Source organism: Sycon ciliatum, chromosome 7 (genome assembly GCF_964019385.1).
Source record: "Sycon ciliatum chromosome 7, ocSycCili1.1, whole genome shotgun sequence".
Taxonomy (NCBI): Eukaryota; Metazoa; Porifera; class Calcarea; order Leucosolenida; family Sycettidae; genus Sycon; species Sycon ciliatum.
Window position 1 is genome coordinate 29,943,667 of NC_088649.1, and position 9,666 is coordinate 29,953,332.

General features: G+C 69.5%; 1 protein-coding gene across 1 annotated transcript; it reads right to left on the minus strand.

Moving 5' to 3' along the window:
* Window positions 1-231: 231 nt before the first annotated feature.
* Window positions 232-855, minus strand: LOC135821818 (opioid growth factor receptor-like). The gene has a single exon (XM_065334813.1). It carries the CDS (start codon window positions 853-855, stop codon window positions 232-234), a length of 624 nt encoding a protein of 207 aa, XP_065190885.1.
* Window positions 856-9,666: the final 8,811 nt, after the last annotated feature.

Below are 9,666 nucleotides of genomic sequence, written 5' to 3' on the forward strand. Positions count from 1 at the left end.
GCCGCTCGCCTGGCCGCTCGCCTGGCCGCTGGCATGGTCGCTCGCCTGGACGCTCGCCTGGCCGCTCGCCTGGCCGCTCGCCTGGCCGCTCGCCTGGCCGCTCGCCTGTCTGCTCGCCTAGCCGCTCGCCTTGCCACTCGGCTGGCCGTTAGGCTTTGAGCGCCGGCTTTGAGCACCGGATTTGAGCGCAGGCTCTTTGCGCCGGCTCTGAGCGCCGGCTCTGAGCGCCGGCTAGCTTGGCCTCTCGCCTGTTCGCTCGCCTGGACGCTCACCTGGACGCTCGCCTGGCCGCTCGCCTCCCCGCTCGCCTGGCCGCTCGCCTGGCCGCTCGGCTGGTCGCTCGTCTTTGAGCGCCGGCTTTGAGCGCTGGCTCTGAGCGGCGGCACTTAGCGCCGGCTCTGAGCGGCGGCACTGAGCGCCGGCTCTGAGCGGCGGCTCGCAGCGCCGGCTCTGAGCGCCGGCTCTGAGAGCCGGGTCTGAGCGCCTGCTCTTAGCGCCGGCTTTGAGCGCCGGCTTGCCTGGCCGCTTGCCTTGCCGCTCGCCGGGACGCTTGCCTGGCCGCTCGCCTGGACGCTCGCCAGGCCGCTCGCGTTGCCGCTCACCTGGTTGCTCGCCTGGTCGCTCGCCCGGCCGTTCGCCTGGCCGCTCGGCTCGGCTTCGAGCGCCGGCTTTGAGCGCCGGCTCGCCTGGCCGCGCGCCTAGCCGCTCGTCTGGCCGCTCGCCTGGCCCCTTGGCTTCGAGCGCCGGCTCTGAAGGCCGGCTGTGAGCGTTGGCTCTGAGCGCCGGCTCTGAGCGCCGACTTTGTGCGCCTGCTCTGTGCGCCGGCTCTGAGCGCCGGCTGGCCTGGCCGCTCATATTGCCGCTCGCCTGGCCACTCGCCTGGCCGCTCGCCTGGCCGCTCGCCTGGCCGCTCGCCTGGCCGCTCGCCTGGCCGCTTGCCTGGACGCTCCCCTTGCCGCTCGGCTGGCCGTTAGGCTTTTAGTGCCGGCTTTGAGCGCCGGCTTTGAGCGCCGGCTCGCCTGTCCGCTCGCCTTGCCGTTCGCCTGGCTGCCCGCCTGGCTGCTCGCCTGGCCGCTCGGCTGGCCGCTCGCCTGGCCCCTCGCCTGGCCGCTTGCCTCGTCGTTCGCCTGGCCGCTCGGCTGGCCGCTCGTCTTTGAGCGCCGGCTCTAAGTGCCGGCTCTGAGCGCCGGCCCGCCTTGCCGCTCGCAATGCCGATCGCCTGGCCGCTCGCCTGGCCGCTCGCCTGGCTGTTCGCCTGGCCGCTCGGCTGGCCGCTCGGCTTTGAGCGCCGGCTCGCCTGGCCGCGCGCCTGGCCGCTCGCCTGCCCGCTCGCCTGGCCGCTCGCCTGGCCGCTTGGCTTTGAGCGCCGGCTCTGAAGGCCGACTGCGAGCGCCGGCTGTGAGCGCCGGCTGTGGCCGCCGGCTCTGAGCGCCGGCTCTGTGCGCCTGCTCTGAGCGCCGGCTCGCCTGGCCGCTCGCATTGCCGCCCGCTTGCCCGTTCGCATTGCCGCTCGCCTGGCCGCTCGCCTGGCCGCTCGCCTGGCCGCTCGCCTGGCCGCTCGCCTGGCCGCTTGCCTGGTCGCTCGGATGGCCGGTCGTCTTTGAGCGCCGACTCTGAACGCTGGCTCTGAGCGCCGGACCTGAGCGCTGGGCGCCGGCCCGCCTGGCCGCTCGCCTGACCCCTTAGCTTCGAGCGCCGGCTCTGAAGGCCGGCTGTAAGCGCCGGCTGTGAGCGCCGGCTCTGCGCGTCGGCTTTGTGCGCCTGCTCTGAGCGCCGGCTGGCCTGGCCGCTCATATTACCGCTCGCCTGGCCGCTCGCCTGGCCGCTCACCTGGCCGCTCTCCTGGCTGCTCGCCATGCCGTTCGGCTGGCCGTTAGGCTTTGAGCGCCGGCTTTGAGCACTGGATTTGAGCGCAGGCTCTGAGCGCCGGCTCTGATCGCCGGCTCCGAGCGCAGGCCCTAAGCGCCGGCTCTAAGCGCCGGCTTTGAGCGCCGGCGTTGGCCGCCGGCTCTGAGCGCCGGCTCTGTGCGCCTGCTCTGAGCGCCGGCTCGCCTGGCCGCTCGCATTGCCGCCCGCTTGCCCGTTCGCATTGCCGCTCGCCTGGCCGCTCGCCTGTCCGCTCGACTGGCCGCTCGCCTGGCCGCTCGCCTGGCCGCTTGGCTTTGAGCGCCGGCTCTGAAGGCCGGCTGTGAGCGTCGGCTCTGTGCGCCTGCTCTGAGCGCCGGCTCGCCTGGCCGCTCGCATTGCCGCCCGCCTGCCCGCTCGCATTGCCGCTCGCCTGGCCGCTCGCCTGTCCGTTCGACTGGCCGCTCGCCCGGCCGCTCGCCTTGCCGCTCGGCTGGCCGTTAGGCTTTGAGCGCCGGCTCTGAGCACCGGCTCTGAGCGCCGGCTTTGAGCGCCGGCTCGCCTAGCCGCTCGACTTGCCGCTCGCCTGGCCACTCGCCTGGACGCTCGCCTGGCCACTTGCCTGGACGCTCGCTTGGCCGCTCGCCTGGCAGCTCGCCTGGCCGCTCGCCTGGCCGCTCTCCTGGCCGCTCGCCCGGCCGCTTGCCTGGTCGCAGGCCTGGTCGTTCGCCTGGCCGCTCGGCTGGCCGCCTGTCTTTGAGCGCCGGCTCTGAACGCCGGCTCTGAGCGCCGGACCTGAGCGCTGGCTCTGGGCGCCGGCCCGCCTGGCCGCTCGCCTGGCCCCTTGGCTTCGAGCGCCGGCTCAGAAGGCCGGCTGTAAGCGCCGGCTGTTAGCTCCGGCTCTGAGCGCCTGCTCTGAGCGCCGGCTTGCCTGGCCGCTCATATTACCGCTCGCCTGGCCGCTCGCCTGGCCGGTCGCCTGGCCGCTCTCCTGGCCGCTCGCCTGGCCGCTCGCCATGCCGCTCGGCTGGCCGTTAGGCTTTGAGCGCCGGCTTTGAGCACCGGATTTGAGCGCAGGCTCTGAGCGCCGGCTCTGAGCGCCGGCTCTGAGCGCCGGCCCTGAGCGCCGGCTCTGAGCGCCGGCTTTGAGCGCCGGATTTGAGCGCCGGCTCGCCTGTCCGCTCGCCTTGCCGTTCGCCTGGCTGCCCGCCTGGCTACTCGCCTGGCCGCTCGCCTGGCCGCTCGCCTGGCCGCTCGCCTGGCCGCTCGCCTGGCCGCTCGCCTGGCCGCTCGCCTGGCCCCTCGCCTGGCCGCTCGCCTGGTCGCTCGCCTGGTCGCTCGCCTGGCCGCTCGCCTGGCTGTTCGTCTGCCGCTCGGTTGAGCGCCGGCTCTGAGCGCCGGCTCTGAGCGCCGGCTCTGAACGCCGGCTCGCCTGGCCGCGCGCCTTGCCGCACGCCTGGCCGCTCGCCTGGCCCCTTGGCTTCGAGCGCCGGCTCTGAAGGCCGGCTGTGAGCGCCGGCTGTGAGCGCCGGCTCTGAGCGCCGGCTTTGTGCGCCTGCTCTGAGCGCCGGCTCGCCTGGCCAGTCAAATTGCCGCTCATATTGCCGCTCGCCTGGCCGCTCGCCTGGCCGCTCGCCTGGCCGCTCGCCTGGCCTCTCGCCTGGCCGCTCGACTGGTCGCTCACCTGGCCGCTCGCCTGGCTGTTCATCTGGCCGCTCGGCTGGCCGTAAAGCTTTGAGCGCCGGCTTTGAGCACCGGATTTGAGCGCCGGCTCTGAACGCCGGCTTGCCTGGCCGCTCGCCTGGCCGCTTGCCTGGCCGCTCGGCTGACCGCTCGGCTTTGAGCGCCGGCTCTGAGCACCGGCTCTGAGTGCGGCTCTGAGCGCCGGTTCTGAGCACCGGGTCTGAGCGCCGGCTATGAGCGCCGGCTATGAGCACCGGCTCGCCTGGCCGCTTGCCTGGCCGCTCGCCTGGCCGCTCGCCTGGACGCTCGCCTGGCCGCTCGCCTGGCCGCTCGCCTGGCCTCTCGCCTGGCCGCTCACCTGGTCGCTTGCCTGGCCGCTCGCCTGGCTGTTCGTCTGGCTGCTCGGCTGGCCGTTCGGCTTTGGGCGCCGGCTTTGAGCGCCGGCTCTGACCGTCGGCTCGCCTGGCCGCGCGCCTGGCCGCTCGCCTTCGTTGCTCGCCTGGCCGCTCGCTTGGCCGCTCGCCTGGCCGCTTGGCTTTGAGCGCCGGCTCTGAAGGCCGGCTGTGAGCGCCGGCTCTGAGCGTCGGCTCTGTGCGCCTGCTCTGAACGCCGGCTCGCCTGGCTGCTCGCATTGCCGCCCGCCTGCCCGCTCGCATTGCCGCTCGCCTGGCCGCTCGCCTTTCCGTTCGACTGGCTGCACGCATGGCCGCTCGCCTTGCCGCTCGGCTGGCCGTTAGGCTTTGAGCGCCGGCCCTGAGCAACGGCTTTGAGCGCCGGCTCGCCTAGCCGCTCGCCTTGCCGCTCGCCTAGCCGCTCGCCTGGCCGCTCGCCGGGCCGCTCGCCTGGCCGCTCGCCTGGCCGCTCACTTGGCCGCTCGCCTGGCCGCTCGCCTGGCCGCTCGCCTGGCCGCTCGCCTGGCCGCTCGCCTGGCCGCTTGCCTGGTCGCTCGGCTGGTCGTTCGCCTGGCCGCTCGGCTGGCCGCTCGTCTTTGAGCGCCGGCTCTGAACGCCGGCTCTGTGCGCCGGACCCGAGCGCTGGCTCTAAGCGCCGGCCCGCCGGGCCGCTCGCATTGCCGCTCGCCTGGCCGCTTAAATGGTCGCTCGCCTAGTCACTCGCCTGGCCGCCCGCCTGGCCGCTCGCCTGGCCGCTCGCCTTGCCACTGGGCTTGCCGTTATGCTTTGAGCGCGGCTCTGAGCGCCGGCTCTGAGCGCCGGCTTTGAGCGCCGGCTCTGAGCGCCGGCTCTGAGTGCCGGCTCGCCTGGCCGCTCGCCTGGCCACTCGCCTGGTCGCTCGCCTCGCCGCTCGCCTGGACGCGTGCCTGGCCGCTCGCCTGGCCGCTCGCCTGGCCGCTCGCCTGGCCGCTCGCCTTGCCGCTCGGTAGACAGCTCGGCTTTGAGCGCAGGCTCTGAGCACCGGCTCTGAGTGCGGCTCGGAGCGACGGCTCCGAGCACCGGCTCTGAGTGCGGCTCTGAGCGCCGGCTCTGAGCGCTGGCTCTGAGCGCCTGCTCTGAGCGCCTGCTCCAAGCGGCCAGGCGAGTGGCATTGCATCGAGTCGCGCCAAGCGAGAGGCCAGGCGAGCTGCCAGACGAGCGGCCAGGCAAGCGACAAGGCGGGCGGCCAAGCGAGCGACCAGGCGAGTGGCCAGGCAAGCGGCCAGGCGAGCGGCAAGGGGAGCCGCCAGACGAGCGGCGAGGTTGTAGGCCGGGCGAGCGGCCGGGCTGGCGCCAAGGCGAGCGGCATTGCGAGCGGCCAGGCGAGTGACCAGTCGAGCGGCCAGGCTAGCGGCCAGGCGAGCGGCGATACGAGCGGCCAGGCTGACCGGCGCTCAGAGCCAGCGCTCAGGTTCCACGTTCAAAACCGGCACTCAGAGCCGGCGATCAGATTCCGGCGCTTAGATCCGGCGCTCAAAGCCGGCGCTCAAAGACGAATATCCAGCCGAGCGGCCATGCGAGCAGCAAGGCGAGCGGCCGGCGCTCAGAGACAGCGCTGAGAGCCGGCGCTCAAATCCATTGCTCAAAGCCGGCCCTCAAAGCCTAACGGCCAGCCGAGCGGCAAGGCGAGCGGCCAGGGTAACGCCAGGCTAGCGACCAGGCGAGCGGCCATGCGAGCGGCCAGGCGAGCGGCCAGGCAAGCGGCCAGGCGAGAGGCCAGGCGAGCGGCCAGGCGAGCGGCAATGCGAGCGGCAAGCCGAGCCGGAGCTCAAAGCCGGCACTCAGAGCCGGCGCACAGAGCCGGCGCTCACAGCCTGCGCTCACAGCCGGCGTTTACAGCCGACGTTCAGAGCCGTCGCTCAATACCGAGCTGCGCTCAGAGCCGGCGCACAGAGCCGGCGCTCACAGCCTGCGCTCACAGCTGGCGTTTACAGCCGCCGTTCAGAGCCGTCGCTCAATACCGAGCGGCCAGGCGAGCGGCAAAGCGAGAGGCCAGGCGAGCGGCAAGACGAGCAGCTAGGCGAGCGACCAGGCGAGCGGCCAGGCGAGCGGCACGGCAAGCGGCCAGGCGAGCGACCAGGCGAGCGGCCGGCGCTCAAGGCTGGCGCTCAGAGCTGGCGCTCAGAGCTGGCGCTCAGAGCTGGCGCTCAGAGCTGGTGCTCAGAGCCGGCAGAGGCGGCGCTCAGAGTTGGCGCTCAGAGCCGGCGCTCAGAGCCTGCTCTCAAATCCATTGCTCAAAGCTGGCCCTCAAAGCCTAACGGCCAGCCGAGCGGCAAGGCGAGCGGCCAGGCGAGCGGTGAGGCGAGCGCCCGGCGAGCAACCAGGCGAGTAGGCAGGCGAGCGGCCAGGCGAACGGCAGGGCGAGCCGGCGCTCAGAGCCGGCGCTTAAAGCCTGTGCTCGAATCTAGTGCTCAAAGCCTAACGGCCAGCCGAGCGGCAAGGCGAGCGGCCAGGCGAACGGCCAGGGGAGCGGCCAGGCGAGCGGCCATGCGAGCGGCCAGGTGAGCGGCCAGGTGAGCTAAGAGGCGAGCGACCAGGCGAGCGGCCAGGCGAGCGGCCAGGCGAGCGGCAGGGCGAGCGGCCAGACGAGCGGCCAGGTGAGCGGCCAGGCGAGCCGGCGCTCAGAGCCGGCGCTCAGAGCCGGCGCTCAGAGCAGGCGCTTAGAGCCGGCGCTCACGGCCGACGCTGACAGCCGACGCTCAGAGCCGGCGCTGACAGCCGACGCTCAGAGCCGGCGCTCAGAGCCGGCGCTCAGAGCCGGCGCTCAGAGCCGGCACTCAGAGCCGACGCTCAGAGCCGGCGCTAAGAGCCGGCGCTCAGAGCCGGCGCTCAAAGCCGAGCGGTCAGCCTAGCGGCAAGGCGAGCGGCCAGGCGAGCGGCCAGGCGAGCGGCCAGGCGAGCGCCAGGCGAGCCGGCGCTCAGAGCCGGCGCTCAGAGCCTGCGCTCAAATCCGGTGCTCAGAGCCGGCGCTCAAAGCCGAGCGGTCAGCCGAGCGGCAAGGCGAGCGGCCAGGCGAGTGGCCAGGCAAGGCTAGGCGAGCGGTCAGGCGAGCTGCCAGGCGAGCCGGCGCTCAGAGCCTGCGCTCAGAGCCGGCGCTCAGAGCCGGCGCTCAAAGCCGAGCAGTCAGCCGAGCGGCCAGGGGAGCGGCCAGGCGAGCGGCGAGGCGAGCGGCCAGGCGAGCCGGCGCTCAGAGCCTGCGCTCAAATCCGGTGCTCAGAGCCGGCGCTCAAAGCCTAACGGCCAGCCGAGCGGCAAGGCGAGCGGCGAAGCGAGCGGCCAGGCGAGCGGCCAGGCTAGCGGCAATGCGAGCGGCAATGCGAGCGGCCAGGCGACCGGCGCTCAGAGCCGGCGCTCAGAGCCGGCGCTCAGAGCCGGCGCTCAGGGCCGGCGCTCAAAGCCGAGCGGCCAGGCGAGCGGCCAGACGAGCGGCAAAGGCAAACAGCCAGGCGAGCGGCCAGGCGAGCCGGCGCTCAGAGCCTGCGCTCAAATCCGGTGCTCAGAGCCGGCGCTCAAAGCCGAGCGGCCAGGCAAGCGGCCAGGCGAGCGGCCAGGCGAGTGGCCAGGTGAGCGGCCAGGCGAGTGGCCAGGCGAGCCGGCGCTCAGAGCCGGCGCTCAGAGCCTGCCCTCAGAGCCGGCGCTCAGAGCCGGCGCTCAAAGCCGAGCGGTCAGACGAGCGGCCAGGCGAGCGGCCAGGCGAGCGCTCAGAGCCGGCGATCAGAGCCGGCTCTCAGAGCCTTCGCTCAAAGCTGGCGCTCAAAGCCGGCGCTCAAAGCCGAGCTGCCAGGCGAGCGGCCAGGCGAGCGGCCAGGCGAGCGGCCAGGCGAGCATCCAGGCGAGCGGCCAGGGGAGCGGCCAGGCGAGCGGCCAGGCGAGCGGCCAGACGAGCGGCCAGGCGAGCTGGCACTCAGAGCCAGTGCTCAGAGTCCGCGCTCAGGGCCGGCGCTCAGAGCCGGCGGTCAGAGTTGGCGCTCGAAGCCGGCGCTCAAAGCAGGTGTGGTAGTTGTAAGTCTAACATTACTTCTCCATCACTGCATCAGCTCAACCGCCACCACTGGACTGCCTTTTTACACTCTTTTATTGACAAATAACCAAGAACACGGAAAACGACTACATCTTGACAAGACGACAGACCAAAGACTAGCTCACACAGTTTCGCGCATGCGCACAACACCACCAACCAATGACGCGGGTCCACAGCGACCAAGACGAAACAAACACTTGACACCAAATCTACCGCACAGGCGCTCAAAGCCGAGCGGCCAGGCGAGCGGCCAGGCGAGCGGCCAGGCGAGCCGCCTGACGAGCGGATAGGCGAGCGGCCAATCGAGCGGCCAGACGAGCGGGCAGGCGAGCGACCAGGCGAGCGGCCAGGCAAGCGGCCAGTCGAGCGGCCAGGCATGTGGCCACGCGAGCGGCCAGACGAGCGGTCATTCGAGCGACTGACACTAGGATCTACCCAGCGGTATGCTAAAACACATAGGGCCACAAGCATAAATAAATTTAGCGCTTAATCGGGTGATCGGAGGAATTTGTTTGGTTGAGTTCGGTAACTCCGCTCTTCTTCCTCGCTCACCGGAGGAATTTCTCTAGTCTCCTCGCGCAACTGGGGAGCACTCCAATGGAGAGAGAAAGGTTTTCAATGAGCGGCTTGCTGTGAGAGGTGCACTGAGACTTGAGGGCACTAACGGCGAATATCAAGACCTTACGGCCACGGAGATGCGGGACTCTGCGCTGGTCGTCTATCCGTGTGGGGGCAAAGCAAACGCGGTCAACATTCTGCTGACGCGAGCGCGGAGCTGAAGCTGGATTGGTGACTGACGTACCTGCTTACTCCACAACACCGGCGCATAATGATGTGCACGTACAAGACTCAGGGGCGTGCTCGGCCCCCCAACTAGGGGGGTGCACGGGAGCCGAGGGGAGCCCCCCCCCGGCAATTTTCCGCAATTTGTTTGCAACCTTTCTTGAATTTTAGAGCATATTTGCATACATTACAATTGCAATTACCCAGATTGAAAATTTTTGGGGGGTGCACGTGCCCCCCGTGCCCATCGCCGAGCACGCGCCTGAGACTTCGTGTGCATTCAACTCAAATTCGTGTTCCGTCAGCGTCAGTGTCAGCAAGTACATGTAGTACAATTTGTTCCCAAAATGACTTCGGGACAGTCTGGTCATGGTTTTCATTTGTACATGTATTGGACTCGTTCTTGCGATAATTTAGCGGCAATTCTAATGTTGTAGCGTTGTTCTCTTGTAATTTCGTGGAACCTGTATTGAGTAAATGATTTTTATGTTTCATTACATTGTCGACAGGTCTCCTGTGTACCGGTTTTGTGGCACAATGATTATAGCCATTTGTCGTCTCAATTCTTGTGAAATCATGCATATGTTGGTTGGTTCTCTTCATGTTCTTGCGACCTATTTCATAGATGTTGGTTGCCTTGTTGCTTTCTCTCCCCTCTCCTCTCACCCAAGCCATTCTGCGTGAGCGAAGCTGTGGACGCAGCATACTGCTGCTTCACTTCAAGTCGGGAATGCGTATAATAATAATAATAATAATACAAAAGAGAGAGAGAGAGAGAGAGAGAGAGAGAGAGAGAGAGAGAGATTGGAAGCTTTGTTACAACTCTGAGTTTCACGTTTTACTACGATCATCAGGCAACCCCCCTGCCTGATGATCGTAGTAATATGCGGAACTCAGAGTTGT

Bases quoted from the DNA above. Each gene is read 5' to 3' on its own strand.
- LOC135821818 (XM_065334813.1), bottom strand. From the start codon at position 855: ATGAGCGGCCAGGCCAGCCGGCGCTCAGAGCCGGCGCACAGAGCAGGC.